Here is a 17757-nt window from a genome sequence, read left to right on the forward strand (position 1 = left end):
TCAGTGGACAGAAAACACTTTGGAAACATCCTCATCTTCCTGTGGCCATCGGATTGTGCCCCGGGGGAACCGATGTAGTGGACATTTCGCAATGCAACATCTCGTACACAAATATCTCAGGATCTAGATTTTTTAGCAAGATGATGTCTTCGGCAAAGTTGTTCAGTAGGTCAAGGACTAACATTTGATAGGCTGCTTGTTTCGAAATTCTGCCACCAGATGGTGCTAGTGAGCATTTAATTTTTCAAACACCGATATCTCAAGATCCTGATTACCTAGAAAGATGATGTCTTCTACAAAGTTGTTTAGTAGGTCAAGGACTAACATATGATAAGCTACCTAACACGAAAAACTGCCACAAGATGGCGCTAGTGAGCATGCCATATTTCAATCACGAGTATCTCAGGATCCCGATTTTTTAGAAAGATGGTGTTTTCAGCAAAGTTGTTCGGTAGTTCAAGGGCTACCATGTGATGATCTTCTTGATTCGGAATTCTTTCAATAGATGGCGCTAGTGAGCACGATATTTTGCGAACACAGATATCTCAGGATCCTGGTTACCTATAAAGTTGACGTCTTCGACAAAAGTGTTGAATAGGTCAAGGTCTAGTATGTAATATGCCACCCAACTTGAAATTCTTCCACCATATGGCACTAGTGATCATGCTGTATTTTGATCGCGAATATCTTAAGATAATGATATTTTAGCAAGATGGTGTTTTCAGCAAAGATGTTTAGTAGGTCAAGGACTAAACATGTGATATGCAGTTTGATTCAGAATTCTTCCACAAAACGAAATTTTCGAATTGAATTATTTCAGGATCCTGGTTAGGAAAATAAAATTAGATTACAAAGATGGTGTATTTGATGAAGTTGTTCTGTATATCATGGACCAACGTGTTAAGTGTAAAATATACCTACTCAAAATTCTTCCACATTCAATTCAAAATGCAATGAGCCGTTAGATTTCAAATAATTCCATCAGGCTAGAGAAAGAGCTCCTGGTTTAATTTTTTTTTTCAAATACAGAATCTCAAGTTCCCGATTATTTTAAAACTTGACGTCTTCATCAAATTTATTAGGTAAAGAAAGTGCTCACATGTTATTGGCAATTATATTTTGAGTAACCCTGCGCCAGTGAGCATTTAATTTTCTGGACATCTTATGATACTGATCATTTGGGCTCATCAATACACGTTTTGTCAAATGTTAATACATTTCGCTACCAGTAAATTAAAAGATAAGCACAAAATAAAATTACAAAATTAAACATATAGTGTTCATTCTACTTCAAATTCTAGATTCAAATTGAACAATATTATTTTTATATTTAGTAGAAAAGTAGGACACTTCTCGTTTCTGGTGATAATCTAAATTCGTTGCTGCACATCTCGTGAGAGCACACTCTCGCAGTACTGGTCGGGTTTGATATTATGGCACGTCTTTATCCTCCGGAAAATCAGCTTGAGAGATAGGCTTATGATTATCGCTGTGACCGATAATTTCACTTACTGGTTGTTACAAATAAATTCAAAGTGCTCTTTGTGCTAGTATAATCATAATTAGCCTCTGTACGTGCCATAAATTCTTTTGTTCTTTTGACTTTTACTGTGCGCCGTGTGTTGGTACTGTCTTGCTCTCTCTCACAGGCATTTTGAAAACAAGGCGCACGGTAAAAGTCAAACCTTTTATAGCATGCATAGGCTCATATGGTTATACTAGCACAAAGAGCACTTTGAATTGATTTGTAAACAACACAGGCAATATCTATCACATTCGAGGTGATTCGAACAATGTTGTAGTGTGCGTGTCATCCCGTGAGTCGCCATGAGAGACCGAGTTTCTCATATCACTTTGCACTAACACATCCATCTTTGTTTTTGTGTAACAGCTTTCTGCCGCCCATGAGCCTCTGTACGTGCCATAAATTCTAGGCTCATGAGCCTATGCATGCTATAAAACTTTTACTGTGCGCTCTGTTTTCAAGTTGCTCGTGAGAGAGAGCGAGACAGCACCAACACACGGCGCACAGTAAAAGTCATGAGAACAAAACAATTTATGGCACGTACAAAAGCTCATTAGATATTTGATAGGCCTTTTAATTTTTTTTTTTTCAAATGGAAGTAAAAATGAAAAGCATCGTGTACTAAGTCTAGCACCAGTTTTAAGGCTATTATTCGCATTATTTAAACCAATCAATGTGCTTGAAATATACTGTTTGATAGCAGAAAAATATCACGTGCTACTGCAGTAAGCTATTGACAATTTTATCAGAAAATTCAATTGAATTCACAGAATAGATGTTTTCTAGAAAACCGATTACGCCTTCATAATTATTTGATCGTTATTTTGTATTATTGTTTACCTTTCAGAACCACCGACACGTTCGGCATTTGTATAGAACAACTGTCAAAGACCTTCCGAAACAGCTGATTTGAGACGTCTCATGAAAAGGCCTATTGCTCAATTGTAACCACCATTGACAGTTTTTTGATTTCAGCACAGACAAAAAGGCGTCACACTCTCATAGGTGTCCATCGATTTTTTAACGACCGATTCGTATATATGCGACCAACTGCAGGCTGCAATGATTTTGATCGTCATATTTTTAAATATAGTCAAACCTGTATTAGTCGATGTTCCATAGTTCGATATCGACTCATGAAACCATACTTAAAACAAAAAAAAATCATAATTACTATAATGCTCCCTTTTATCAGCTTTCTAAAGAATATCTGTTCCATGAGTCGATGATCTTTTGAGTATCGACTGGAAATTTGACTGTTCATGAAATTCTTAAGTATATTCTGATGGGATTTTCATGCTGAAGAGCACCGTTTTCGAATCACACGGTTCATTACATGGTAAACATGCATCAGTCTTGGACAGAATAAACAACTTAGTTGAAGACGTCATTTTCATGATTAAGCGATCAGGATCCTAGATATTTGGGTTGAAAATTTAGCATACTCAGTGGCACCATCTAGTGGAAGAATTCCCAAACAAGTGTGGCCCATCACACGTTTGTACTTGACTTACTGAACTTTTGAGCCGAGAAGTTTATATTTGGATGTAATCGGGATCCTCAGATATTAGCAATCAAAATATGCATGATGAATAGCGCCACCAGTTGAAAGAATTTTAAAACTTGAGGTTCCTTGCATTTAGGCCTTCATCTTAGAACAACCTTGCCGAAGGGGTAATATATATTAGTAATGAAAATATCTCAGGATCATTTTTCTAAGCGATCAGGATCCAAATATATCTGCGTTCCAAAAATTGCATCTTCAGTTTCGTTTTGTGGAAGAAATCCGAATCAAACGGCACATCACATGTTTAGTCCTTAATCTACTAAACATCTTTGTCAAAAACACCATCTTGCTAAAATATCGTTATCCTGAGATATTCGCGATCAAAATACGCCATCTGTTGGTAGAATTTCAAGTTGGGTGGCTTATTACATGCTAGACCTTGACCTATTCAACACTTTTGTCGAAGACGTCAACTTCATAGGTAACCAGGATCCTGAGATATCTGTGTTCGCAAAATATCGTGCTCACTAGCGCCATCTATTGAAAGAATTCCGAATCAAGAAGATCATCACATGGTAGCCCTTGAACTACCGAACAACTTTGCTGAAAACACCATCTTTCTAAAAAATCGGGATCCTGAGATATTCGTGATTGAAATATTGCATGTTCGCTAGCGCCATCTTGTGGCAGTTTTTCTTGTTAGGTAGCTTATCATATGTTAGACCTTGACCTACTAAACAACTTTGTCGAAGACATCATCTTTCTAGGTAATCAGGATCTTGAGATATCGGTGTTTGAAAAATTAAATGCTCACTAGCACCATCTGGTGGCAGAATTTCGAAACAAGCAGCCTATCAAATGTTAGCCCTTGACCTACTGAACAACTTTGCCGAAGACACCATCTTGCTAAAAAATCTAGATCCTGAGATATTTGTGTACGAGATGTTGCATTGCGAAATGTCCACTACATCGGTTCCCCCGGGGCACAATCCGATGGCCACAGGAATATAAGGATGTTTCCAAAGTGTTTTCTGTCCACTGACCAATTGGTACCGTTGGACTGAAGAAATTTGTCGAAGACATCCATATTCTATCTTGCCTAGCTTTGGATGTACAATCAAAATTGCTCCGCGTGTACTCAGTACACGATGCGACCGCTCGTGTGACGGGCCCGGTAAAAAAAAGTTACACGAGCGGTCGCACTGGTGTACTGAGTACACGCCTAAAAACTTAGGTTAAAAACACGATGTTTTCGAATACTTTGCGTTGATTTTTTCGAAAAATTTTTTCTCTACAAGCAAGAAGAAGAGTAGATCTTAGAATAGGACCAACACCCGGATCAATTTGAAGGGATTTTCATCGTGTTATTCGACTTTTCGCAAAGTGCGTGTACTCAGTACACTAGGGCGACCGACGGTGGGTTAATAAACAAAATCACTTTTAAGTTTTTACTGACTACTTTGGTGTCGTTTGCTTGACTGAAGAAAAATTTTACAATTAAATCTTTTATAACCATAGTGGTAGTATATTTTTAGCTTTTTCGTGAGTATGTTTATGGTATGTACCTATCATATTTTTTATGTTGTTGAAGTTACTCGCTTTCTCCCAAATATGATTAACAAAGTCTATTCTCTACCAAGGCGGGTCTATACCCAGATGTAATCCGATTTTAACTTTGTGAAGAAAACCAGCGCCGAGAAAACCGACCTGCTTTACGTATACTAGATCACCTGGGTATAGACCCGCCTTGTTCTCTACGAGGTAAACTTTTTGCAGGTAAACTAGTCGTATACCTGTATAGAAAACTTTTTTTGTAGCTTTTGTCTTCAATATTAGATTTCTTATAGGTTTCTTTTATCAAAAGGTTTCAACACTATTGAGAGAATTTTTCTTCAGTTACGTACAATAAAAAATATGACACTATCAAGACTTTAGATCACAACACTGGATCGCGTTTAACTTTCTAATAGATGCTATAATAGTTATGAATAATTAAGTAAAATATCATGAAAACAACTTGTTAACCTCATGTGGTACCCTTAACAAAAAATTCAGCAACAAACTGCGGTCCTAAAAAAAATTAACAATGAAAAAAAAAAAAATTCACTAAATGTCAAATTTGTAAAATATTTGAAATGTCATAACTTTTTTGTTTACTGGCTTACCATCACCAAATTTTTATGGTAGATAGCTAATATAATGGACCGTTTTCCCTCAAAAAATTACGTTGGTATTCCGATAGGGTTTTGAGATATTTGAGTTTTTGTGACAAAAATGATGTTTTTTAATGCAAAAAAAAAAAATTTTTTACTGTGTGTATTTTTTTTGGAATCTTTATTTAGTTGTCTAACTTTGTTTCTTTAGTTGTCTAACAATCGAACGAACCGTTTTTGCTGTGCAGCTTTTTGAATATTTTTGAACCATTTTCACATACACCCTTTTGAAAAGTTAGTCGTGACTCAACTTGAAGATTTGATATCGGAAAATGACGATTTAGATGGAACTGAAAAACTGTGCAAAGTTTCAGATATTTTTGAAATGGTCGATCAGAATCGACTTGCATGCCTCCGTGGAATCCCTCACTATCTATTTTTTCAACCGGGAAGATTGCCTTTGGTTGCTAACACCAGAAGATTTTCGTTTCTTTGTATTATTAAGAACAAAGCATGCTGTATTTTCTTAGTTTTCATGTGCATCTGAGAATACACTAGCAAAAATGCTTCGTTCGTCTTTTGGTATAAATGAATGATATTTTTTTGTTCCAGGTTTTGGAGCAAGGTTAGAAAATCTTTCCTGAAGAAATTTTTCAGCCTCTGAATAGTCATTTTCAGTTGCATAGATAAATTCCCAATCTTTTTTAAATTGGTCTTTCACCTTTTGCGACACAGACCAGTCGAAAAATTGTTTGGCGTTATTAATTTCTGCTGACTTTCTAATACTAGCATCTCTAGCCATTCGCTTAATGTCAAATTTCGAAAATGTATGCAACCATGAAAATGATTTTAAAATTAAAGCAGAATGGCACTTTTTCCCAACCTCACATGGAAAAGGTCCTTGTGATGGTATCGGTGGCAACATTAAGCGAATGGCTAGAGATGCTAGTATGTATTAGAAAGTCAAATTTTAAAATTTGCAATTGCTTTGATAAAAAATCTTTCTTTTTCCGATGCTTCGATTGAAATATGGGTTTTCAAAGAAAAGGCTTATATGGTCATTTTCCACAAAATTGGCCATAACTCAAAAACGAAAAAATAAGTACATTTCAAAAATTTCAGCGATTAAAGCTTATGAAATTACCTTCTGTAAAATCTATTTTTGAAAGTTTTCCACTAATTGGAACATAGTTTTTCCGGCTTTTCTTTACGAATTTTCTCAACGGTGGAAACTTTTGTGGAAAACTGTTTCCAGTTATTTTTTTTTTATTTCTTGAGAAAATTTGCTTTCATTTTCATAAAAAAAACTTTGTTTCTACGATGCTTCGTTCTTGAGTTATGATTTTTCAAAGAAAAGGCTCAAAATGGCACATTGCACATTTTTTACAAAATTGGCCATAACTCAGAAACGAAAAAAAAGTACATTTCAAAAATTTCAGCGATTAAAGCTTATGAAATTATCTTCTCAAAAATATTTTTTTGAAAATTTTCCACGAGTTGGAGCATAGTTTTTCCGGCTTTTCTTTACGAATTTTCTCAACGGTGGAAAATTTTGTGGAAAACTGTTTCCAGTTAATATTTTTTTATTCCTGAGAAAATGCTTTCATTTTCATAAAAATAAACTTTGTTTCTATGATGCTTCGTTCTTGAGTTATGATTTTTCAAAGTAAGTAGTGTCAGGGGAAAACAAAAAAAAATCCAACTGAGTTTTCCGGAAAAGTAGGCGACCCAGAATTTTCCTCATTTTTTAATTCATATATTGATGAGCCCTGCCTGTGAAAAAAGTTTCATGAAAATCTGAGACCTTTCGGCCCAAACCCGTACGGAAATAAAAAAAAACCCCTACTCCTTAATCTATGACAAAGTCTTCAGCCCCTGATGAGATTGTGTATGGATTTAGCCAGATTGTAATATTGAATTCATAGCAAGATATTCGATGAATAAATAAATAGCGAGGTTATATGGATATATCTGGCAGATTTTTTATAAGTTTTTGATGAGATTCTTTGGAAAATCTTTGATGGATTGCTTGGGAGACTCTTGAATTTATTTTAAAAATTTGGTTCAGCTTTTCATTCAGCTTCATAGCTCATTGTCAGAGTTTTGTCAGATCAAGTATTTCCCCAGGAGCCAACCATGTCGTAGTTTCAAACGCATGATTTTGAAGGCATTCTTGAAAGGGAATGGGTTGGCTATGGAACTTTGTCCTTTTGTGGAAATTTAGTTTAAATTTACATACACAGAGCAGAAGATATTGTTGTCCAAAACTCTTTCGAAATTAAAGTTCTTTTAAGTTCACAGTATTTCATTAATTTATTCAAAAAATCACAAATAACATAGATAAAATCCTTCAAATTTGATCGGTCTGTATGAGAAAAAAAACAAGAATATCGAGCCGCAGGATCATTTTTTCATCCTTTTTAATTTTTAGGCATCCTGGGAAACATCCTGGAAAACTGATTTTGAATGGACACGCTGTTTACATCTCGGTGTGTATTTATCAATCTTAGTCCAATGTTGATAAAACTCAAAGAGACATCAAATGTGCGATACAATCTTATTTGCAATGAGCTTAACTGCCCATAAATGCATGTCAGTCCCATGTTTACTGTATTTCCTATTCACATGGGACAATTATGCGTTTATATACCTATGTAGGATAAGTGCTCCATTATCTTATGCTCCCATATTCATGCTATTTGAGATCTAGCGATTAGAGCACCGTTTAGTTTGTTATCATGCATATTTCAGACCAGCAAAAAAATAATACTAAAATGAGAGATAAATCGAATTGGCCTTCAGTTCCTAGTTATGCGTAGGATGAATATAAGAATTATTGGAACGCTCACCTTGTCAGGACTTGTAGCAAGTTACTTTCTAGTGACTAGTGACATGTTGAAATGCTTTTAAATGGGCGGTGAATGGCGTCCTTATGGTGTTCTAGTAAAAAAAAATATCAGCTTTCCGCAACTTATGATAACAGTTTCGTTGTTATAAAACCTTCTTACAAGTATTCTGTAAACATTAAATGATCGGATAAACTATTAGACTGACAACTACCGAAAAGCTAAACATTACATATAATTTGCAATTGAATTAGATGGACAAATTGATGTGAAGATTTGCGAAAAAGTTACACGTCTTCTCAGTGAGAATCGAACTCACGACTCCCCGATCTCTAGTTGGGGCGCGTTACCACTACGCCATGAGAGGAATGAATTCAATTTCAGCTCAATAATCACGTGGTCCTTTTTCGCAAAGTGCACCTCTTTCGGAAGAATTAGATGCCCATCCAAACACAACGATTTCTATATATATCCAATGCCTAGCCCGAGAGCGCATTGTTTCTTAGGTATAGGAATAGCACACTACACTAGCCAGCAACTGCGCTGGCTGAGGTATCTATTGTGTGGGCTTCCAATGGGTCGCGACGTTCTCAAACGACCGGTTACGGAACATGAGTCCGTTGCTCGATAAATACATGTTTTTTTTAATTATGAATCGTGGTTTACGGCTAACCAGCCGAGTGGAAGTTTAACAACTACCGAAAAGCTAAACATCACATATAATTTGCAATTGGATTAGATGGACAAATTGATGTGAAGATTTGCGAAAAAGTTACACGTCTTCTCAGTGAGAATCGAACTCACGACTCCCCGATCTCTAGTTGGGGCGCGTTACGGACCTCTTTCGGAAGAATTAGATGCCCATCCAAACACAACGCTTTCTATATATATCCAATGCTTAGCCCGAGAGCGCATTGTTTTTTAGGTATAGGAATAGCACACTACACTAGCCAGCAACTGCGCTGGCTGAGGTTTCTATTGTGCTTTGTATTTATTAAGCATCATTATTTTTAAGTGAAAAATTAAAAAAAAAAACAAGTAATCAAGTACAGTCAACTTTCGTTCGTTGCACTAAACCTATAGCCCACCTAGTGAAAAACTTTCACTAATCGGGCTGAGTTTTTAGCTGTCAAAATATAGAATACAATAGAAATTCAGAGCTACCAACATTGATGAATCGAGCTTTATGTCAAAAAGAGACGTTTGTCTTCGTTTTAACGGGAACCCAATTAAAACGAAGCCCATCTAAAGATAGTGCAACGAACGAAATACGATTGTAAAACACCTCACAGCATCTTTACAATAGGTGTAGCTATGCCCTCACATAAAAAATGAGAAGAAAGTTGGTTCGAAAGTTAAGTCACGTCAAGAAACTATGAATAGCTATAATTTTTGCAAAAATTAATCGATGTCTATAATTTCTGGAGTGAACATCTCTCACTTGAATAGCATTGAACTGAGTTAGAAATTTTAAGGATAAATGTTTGCTCCACTTGAACTTCTACCTCACTTCACTGTACTGGAAAAAACTTGATGTTTGATCCAAATTTTTAACATTGGCCGCATATAGATCGAGATATAAGCATACAAATTGCCACGTTTTCCAAAGCGTCATCACACTTTTGATTACACGGCGCAACAAATATGACATGTTTGCGTGTCTCAAGGATTAAATTTTGTGTCTCTAGTAGATTTGGGGTTACTGAATCTGATGCCGTTCTCAGAAATGTCCCTGCACTTCACAAGTTTTAGCTACAGGTCGCCAAAGTTGTATAAAACACTGGTTTAATTGATCTTTATATGAAATTTTAAGTATGATTTATCAAACTTTTTTGTGATCTAATCCAGCAGGCATACAAAATAGGACTAAAACTTCCATTTCAGATATAATTTGATTGAAATTACACGATTGAATATAGATTGAATTGATTTTTTCAACTTGCTTGCAGTCTCTATACAAAACTTTTCGTTTCTCTTATATGGCAAAATACAATACTTTTCTGAATCACCAAAAAGTAACTCTTGAGCTTCGAAACTATTACGAACTTTGCTGATAAGTATTGTTATACACATAAAGTTTGAATTCTGTGGCAAATTAAGCGAATAAATTACCATACAAGCTGGGGAACTTGCATACAAGTTGGCTGATATAGTCAAATTTTGCATTCTCAACAGCCAATATCTCAAAAACTAGACGTGCTACGATATTTTCGAAAACGACAATGGATTCAGTAACCCTTAATTAGGTAAATAGCGGTATTTTGACGCTTGAGACAAAATGTGTTCCGCAGTGTTAGCGGAGTATGTCAACTTTAATGCTTATTTCAAAGTGCTAACAAAAATGAGTGTTCTCAATCAAATTATTTATTTTTCCATCATTTGTTATCATTTATTACTTTATTCAGGACTGTATTTCACAGTGAAAACATCCATGAATGGGAAATACGATGATTGCGGGTCCAGTAGATCGGTCAGAAAGCAAACGGTCCCAGCGATGCCCTCATACAAGCTGTATGGTCGATCAGGAGTTCTTGCGCCATCCAAAAAAGTGTCAGACGTCAAGAATTCCGTGAACTTAGCCGCTCTGTAGAGATACTTGCGCTCTCCCGTAAGGCGGTACATGAGCAAAAAGGCATATCCGTTCCCGGCGATACCGTGGCAAATTCCAGGACCTTTGCGCAATAGACCATGTCGCCAAATTGAGTCTGCACACTTTCGACAGCCTCCCAGGTAGCTTTCGTCTTTGAATATCAGATAGGCCTTTGTCAAAACATAAATTGCGCCGGAACAGCCATGGCACCAGTGAATCAATTTTTTGTCCGAGTTGAAAAGTCTTGTTGGAAAGTTTCCATCAGCGTCCTGGATTCCGGCAAAATGTTCAACCGATTTTTTTATGTCGTCAAATTTTGTCTTTGAAACATTGTTAAACTCGCCATCGGTTTGTGTGAACCAGGGTGATTCCAAGAGCATATGGAGAATTGAACATAAGCCGTGAGCTGCTCCTAAGTAATCACTATCATGATACTCGTACATAAGCGGAAGAGGGGCTTTCCGTTTCATGGCACATTCACGTCCTCGTGATACCAGCATATTACACACATCCTTAATCAACTCATTCGGTATCGGTTTCGATGGTATAACTTGATTCAGCCAATAGGCACCGCTAACGTATCCAGCTCTTCCCACAAGAATCTCATCTGCATCATAGCTCATGGATTTGCAAGTTTTGAGACCCTTCTGGAAGTCCGCAATGCTTCGAGTCACTTCGTCTGATTTTCGCAGCTCATTTGAGATTGCGGCCGATATGGCGGCTATTCCAGCATTTCCACACAGAAACGCAATAGATGCTCTTCTATCCGAAGCCTTTGCAGCTGCGATCTGTTTTGCTCGATTTATGTAAAAAGATGCATGTTCCAAACATGGGAATAAATCCTTCAAATCTTTTGATTGACTCAATTTCCAAAACATGAATGCAATTCCTAAAATTTTCCAAATTAATTGAATTTAAAGCTATTGATTACAAGAATTTCAATTACATACCGGCATCACCTACGTAAAGATCTTCTCGTAGCTTATGAGCACTCTTTTTTGTTTCGGTGAGAATAGTCTGAACATAGTTTTTTACCAGCTGAATAACTTTACCTTTATCAATTAGTTCCGAATCACCATGCTTCGAATCATTGTAATCTTCGTACAAATTTTCAAAATATCTTGACATATTTACTGAATGTTTGTTGCTCTGATCGCCTCTAAACAAATTTCGCAGTACGATAATGTGCCTAAGCTGACTATGACAAAACGTGTTGGTATTCGTTGTTGCCGTTCACAGATGCTGCCATCTACTTTTCCAGATGATAGGAAAAGTGGATTGAAAATGATGACGAAGAAAATTGTGTATAGCATAGCATATAGGGAGCAAATTCAGAAAGGCATTCAAGAATTAAAATCAAAAATGGTTTAATATGGGAAGATAGATTTATGACTAGCAAAGTAACAATCGCCTTTCCTTGAAACCTATGTGTTCTATTCTTCATCCAAAGGACAAGAACCGGTTTCGTAGATGCGCGTATATACATGTGTGTATTAGTTCGGGACGAATTTACACGGTGTGTCTAAAACGGGTAGTAACGTAAAAATGATCACCAATATTGCACCAACCACTTGAAAGGTATGGTGGTACCTAACATCATCTCCTTGAATTTGAAAATGTTTCATCGAGGGAAATGAAAGCTTACATTACATTCATTTCTTATATCTAGGTGTTCTGTTTTAGACAACACTATCATCCTAATTTGGTAAAACGAATTTAAGCTTTTATTGACATTTGGTTAACAACATATTACATTTTATTTTCCGTAGTAGTTCAGATTTTTTACAGGTGAGTTGATTTCACCTGCTTATGAAAGAAAAAAAACACGATTTCAATTTACTTCACCTAACTTAACCTAAATATATAACACATTAATCGTGACAATAGAAGATTTAACGATTTTTGTCTGAAATTATGAATTATTTTATTTGACATTTGTTCCAATGTTTCAACATTGGATATTCTATGTGGTTGTCCGACATTTCGCGGTAAACTATTCCGCGGTCAACCATTTCGCGGAATGTATCATTTTGCGGTGAACCGTCTTGCGATTAGTACCATTTCGTGGTGTGGTTTTTCCTACGAGTTGCACTGAAAATTGTTGGTATTATCACTAATAATATTTTCATCGCTGATTTACCCTTCTTTTGAACACAGGGAGTCCTTCAAATTGCATTGTTAAGATAGATGAAACATCTCGGTCCACGAAATGGCACTGACCACGAATTGACGTGCCGCCAAATGGTACTAACCGCGAAATGGCGTACCGCGAAATGGTATACCGCGAAGTGGATTACCGCAAAATGTTATACAATCATTCTATGTAACTCATTGGTACTATACCCGGAAGGAAGCTGTAACTTACAGGCCGTGTTACTCCCAGCCTAGATGAGACCCCCCCCCCCCCCCGTCTCCAAGCCTCAGGCTCGGCGCTACGCTCTTGTCACTCCGCGAAAGAAACATGGTCTATGTGCACAGATTTATTCCCACTTCCTTGACGTCCTACTTCCTGTTCCTCTCTTTCTCCTAATCTTTCCTTCTCTTTACTTGCGTCCGTTCTCAACATCGACGCCTCCCACTTTCTTACAACTACTCCTACCTTACACTTTCGTATCTTTTTCGGGACCCGTGCACTGAAGCACCTTCTTCGCTGCTCCTTCACTGACCACTGGAATTACTTCCGCTATCCGGGCCAGGGGGCGGTTGACTCCTTCCTTCTCCTTTGTCTGCAGCATCTCGTGGACCTCCTGCCTGTCCCGTGCGCCCCTCGAGTGTGGTGACGGACTCGAGGCTTCAGTGATCCGTGGATTCACTGGAAAGCCTGGGTTTCCAAGCGCACTCGGTTGTCGTTCTGGGTCGTCAACGTAGGTAGGTTACGGTGGAATGGCTCAAACCGCATGGCGTTTTTAAACAAAAACCGCGAGGTCCTGTGGGCACGACGAGGGTTCAAAATGGTGGGTTAGGCACGATACGGTCGAACTAGGTTCATGGTTCCTCTCTTCTTCCTTTTGAGCTATCTTTCCTCTTAAGATTTTCACTAGGTACTTGAACTTTATGCAATTGCTGTAAAGCGCGACTGTTCTCGTTGAAGATCACCCGACTTATAAAGTGTCTTGCTGGTGAACGTTGACCCCGAACCTTTGGCCGTTGACCCATGTCCATCTACGTCATCGATGATCCGCCTCATCATGGCCACCCATTTCGCCACCCCCATGGCCGCCCATTCGTGTGGTTTATCGCAGCCCTGGTGGTGACTAGCGGACTACTCTCGTCCTATAGGATGGAGCAGTGTTGGCTCGTTCGTGGGAGCTTTCGGGACATTCTACTCTTAAACTATCTACAAACGTTTTCTTTTTTTACAATATATTTACGAAACTGAACGCGACAAATGTCATCAACACTAGACATCACACTGACACTGTTTACAAAGCTTCAGAAAATTTTTCAAAATTTTATTTTGAATCCTCTGCAGAGCTTTCGGGACGAATCCGTGTATGTCTAAAACTATTAATAACGCAAAAATGATGAATCACCTAAATATATAACGCATTAATCGCGGCAATAGAAGATTGCAACGATTTTTGCCTGAAATTATTAATTATTTTATTTGACATTTGTTCCAATGTTTCAACATTAGATATTCTATGTAACTCATTGGTACTATACCAGGGATGAAGCTTCAGAATCATTTTCAAAATTTTATTTTGAATCCTCTGCAAAGCTTTCTTCCTGGTATTACAACAGCTAGTCCATATTGGTATAGCAAGGGCAGGCAATCGTCAGCTTCGTCACAGTGCGATGACGAAATAAAAAAAGACATCGTCATCCAGTATAATAACTCTGGCAGTTCGTCATCTCGTCATCGACGAAAGAATGCACGACGAACGTCAATCCAAAATCGTCAACGAACAACTTTGTCTTCATTCCGTTCGCTCCTCTTTCTCAAACGAAGGAGGCGTTCATTGTATATTCGCTTGCTATGCACAAAACGGCGAATGCCATCCCAGAATTGCTTGAATTGGCGATTTAACCCGTACCCCTCAAGCTTCAACAATAGCTCTGTTGGTAAGCGCGTGACGTTGACGATTCAGAGATCGTTTGTTCAATTCCGGACACGTTTTGTTTTTTGTTTTTGTTTTAGTTTTTCAAAAAAAGGCTCATAATCTATCGACGCTCAGAGCTCCCGAACGAAGATTCGACTATAACGAAGGAGGTTTATTTGTTCGTCATGACGCCGAGCCTTTGTGGCGGACCACTGCAGCAAATCGTCATCCAACGCTGGTTGAGTGGAGTGACGATGACGATTCTTTTTTTAGTTTCGTCCACGACTTTTCCCATTTGACGGTGACGATTGCCTACCCAGGGTATAGCATACAACATGACCGACCTGAAAATCTGTTTGAATATCAAAAGCTTGTTCTTAAGACAAAGTTTTGATTTTCTATTAATAAGGGGATAAAGACATTTTACATATTTGTTACATTTGGCTTGAATGCCATCAATGTGATTTTTGAAGATTAAATTCTTATCTAGCATGAGCCCTAGATACTTACCTTCATCTGACCAATTTATTGGAATCCCTCTCAACGTGACATGTCTACATGAAGGTTTCAAATAAAGAGCTTTTGGTTTATGTGGGAATATTATGAGTTGAGTTTTGGAAGCATTAGGAGAAATCTTCCAATTTTGCAAGTATGAAAATATCCAAACTTTTTTTCAATCTAGGGTCAATGTACCAATAGCCGCATAGCTAAGAACAAATATTCGTATAAAATCGAAAAATAACGCTAGCGTAATTATTTTTACACTATCTGAAAGCTTTTTATCTTGGTTTTGTGGTAAAAATATGAAAACTACGAAAACTCATATGTTTGTATTTATTATCGCTTGTGCCACTATAGGAATACATGTGCCTATAGTAGCACTATTTCTAATTTCTGTTCCTATGGTAGCACTAGCATCACAGCGCTGGCAAAATACTAATCAAAAACGTATTTTTATAAAGCTTTTATATTTTTTCTTCAAAGTGTGGATCAAAAGCTTTCGTTTGATGTAAAAAAAGTTCTTAATTCATTAATTATTTCGTATAATAAAAAATAGTTTCTCTCTGTAGTGCTACTATAGGAACAATAGGTTTACTATAGGCGCAAGGGAGCTCAAATTTTTTCAAACATTTTTTGAACAAAATCAAGCTGTGTATCAACGGTACTTAGATAAATAGCTCCTGACCTTCATATCAAAAAATATTTTGAAAAGATTTACAGCAAAACAGTTGTAAAAAGCCACTAGTGCAACTATAGGGGACTGTCCACTAAGGGAACACTGACCCTACTAACAGATGACACGCAGGCTTCGTCCTTTAGCGGAGAGGCATGTGTCATCCGCAAACAAAGATTTTTGACATCCCTAAGGTAACTCAGGTAAGTCAGATAGAAATTGTTTGTATAATATTGGCCCCAATATGCTGCTCTTACAGAAAGTCTTGCAGACTTGGAGTTCTGAGTATTATCCTGAAGTGTACAATTTGACAAATAACTTTGGATTATTCTAACTATGTACTTATGTGGAAAAATTTAAGCTCCTTAATTTAACGATCAAGCCTTCATGTCAAACGCCGTCGAATGCATTTTCTATGTCTAGAAGAGCAAGACCAGTAGAATAGCCTTCATATTGGTTGGAACGAATCAAATTTGTTACACGTAAAAGTTGATGAGTGGTCGAATGTTCATGTCGAAATCCGAACTGTTAATTTTCGAAAATTGAATTTTCGTTGATGTGGACCATCATTCTGTTGTAAGTTCTGAACCTGTACACTATTGCAATAGAAATAAATGAGGAAATACCTAGTTAACATAGACAACTTTCAATAAAAATCAAGTTGATTACGAACGTAAAACATTTGAATTTATTCTTGTTCCTTCTCAACACATCACATTATCCTTCCTTGCTTAGCTGAGATCTGCTATCACAAGCCCCAGGATCGTGTGCTTTGAGAATCCGTTCCAGTTCGAATAGATGGTCATCCTCTTCCCCAGGGTAAAGTAGCCTCATGGCGTCGGCCAGCTTATACACATATTCAACGTTTTTTCCACTTTCACCGGTTGCTCCGAGGATTTGTTGGGCAATCTGCTCTAAACTGTCGTCCTGCCCAGCGAAAGACGGATTTTCCTTGGTAGCCAAATAGAGCAGTATGTTTTTCGGTTCGTTGAATTGTGTTTCGCTCGTGGGGTAGGGATAGAATAGGACTTTATGTCGTTCATAGCCATTCTTTTCCCGATGATCCAGATGGTTCAAGACATCAGTTTTGTTAGTTTCTGCTATTCTATACCCCATTCCCCAAACCTTTGAGTCAGGGTTCTCCGAATGAATAAGTGTGACCACACGGCCAGGCTATAAATTGAAAGATAGTGATTAGAAGATTAAACTTCATTATATTTGAAGACAGACCTTGTCATGGGTGCCTCTATGGTCTATGCTATTTTGATAAAACCTCCTGTTGTATCCTTTGATGTACCCTGTTCGCTTTTCCTCATAGGGAAAGTCGGCCTTCCAAACCAGGGAACCGTACCCGAATATCCATGTTTCACTATCTGGCTGAACAGCACCCTGATCACAATTATCGTGAGGACTGCTACTCATTTTGCAACAAATATGAGAATTTGGTGTAATACTGATTTTAAGCATAGACTTTACGAGAGCACCCAAATTTCTACTTATCATCGGAGACCTGAAAGGATGACTGAAAAAGCTGCGATGACATACCTAGGTCATGATTGTCAGAGACGACGAACCAGATGATTACTTTGATGATATTGGTGCCATAATTTCAGTATATCACTTACGGTGCACGCTATGCCTAAAGGGGTTTATTATGTAGCTTTCATGTACCTTAGATTTTAGTTCCAAGGAAATTGCTCCATAAGAAACAAGTTAGCGAATACACCCGTTTTTTTAGAGAGATCGTTTTAAATTCTTTCTAGTTGTCCATGGACAACAATAAATATCTAAGCTGTCAAATTGGCTTATTCAGAGATATTCAGTTATTTTAGATATTCTCATTCTACGTTGAAAATTGAGACAAAACCCAAGGTTTCAACATTTTTCGTGCTCTGCCTGGAACTACCAAGTAAATTCTA

At 37.5% G+C, this 17757-nt stretch overlaps 2 protein-coding genes across 3 annotated transcripts; both read right to left on the reverse strand.

Annotated features, from left to right (window-relative positions):
- Positions 1-10378: 10378 nt before the first annotated feature.
- On the reverse strand, positions 10379-12061 carry LOC5575799 (lanC-like protein 3 homolog). Of its 2 annotated transcripts, none has more exons than XM_021855625.1 (2): positions 11674-12061; positions 10379-11510 (listed from the first exon to the last, which is right to left on the reverse strand). In XM_021855625.1, exons 1-2 carry the CDS (start codon positions 11747-11749, stop codon positions 10429-10431), a joined length of 1158 nt encoding a protein of 385 aa, XP_021711317.1. In that variant the 5' UTR covers positions 11750-12061; the 3' UTR covers positions 10379-10428. The 2 variants fall into 2 exon arrangements, with proteins under 2 accessions (XP_021711317.1, XP_001662225.1); XM_001662175.2 differs by having other exon boundaries at positions 11572-12056.
- Positions 12062-16505: 4444 nt separating this feature from the next.
- On the reverse strand, positions 16506-17356 carry LOC5575800 (putative glutathione-specific gamma-glutamylcyclotransferase 2). The gene is made up of 2 exons (XM_001662176.2): positions 17069-17356; positions 16506-17011 (listed from the first exon to the last, which is right to left on the reverse strand). Exons 1-2 carry the CDS (start codon positions 17339-17341, stop codon positions 16556-16558), a joined length of 729 nt encoding a protein of 242 aa, XP_001662226.1. The 5' UTR covers positions 17342-17356; the 3' UTR covers positions 16506-16555.
- Positions 17357-17757: the final 401 nt, after the last annotated feature.

Source organism: Aedes aegypti, chromosome 3 (genome assembly GCF_002204515.2).
Source record: "Aedes aegypti strain LVP_AGWG chromosome 3, AaegL5.0 Primary Assembly, whole genome shotgun sequence".
NCBI lineage: Eukaryota > Metazoa > Arthropoda > Insecta > Diptera > Culicidae > Aedes > Aedes aegypti.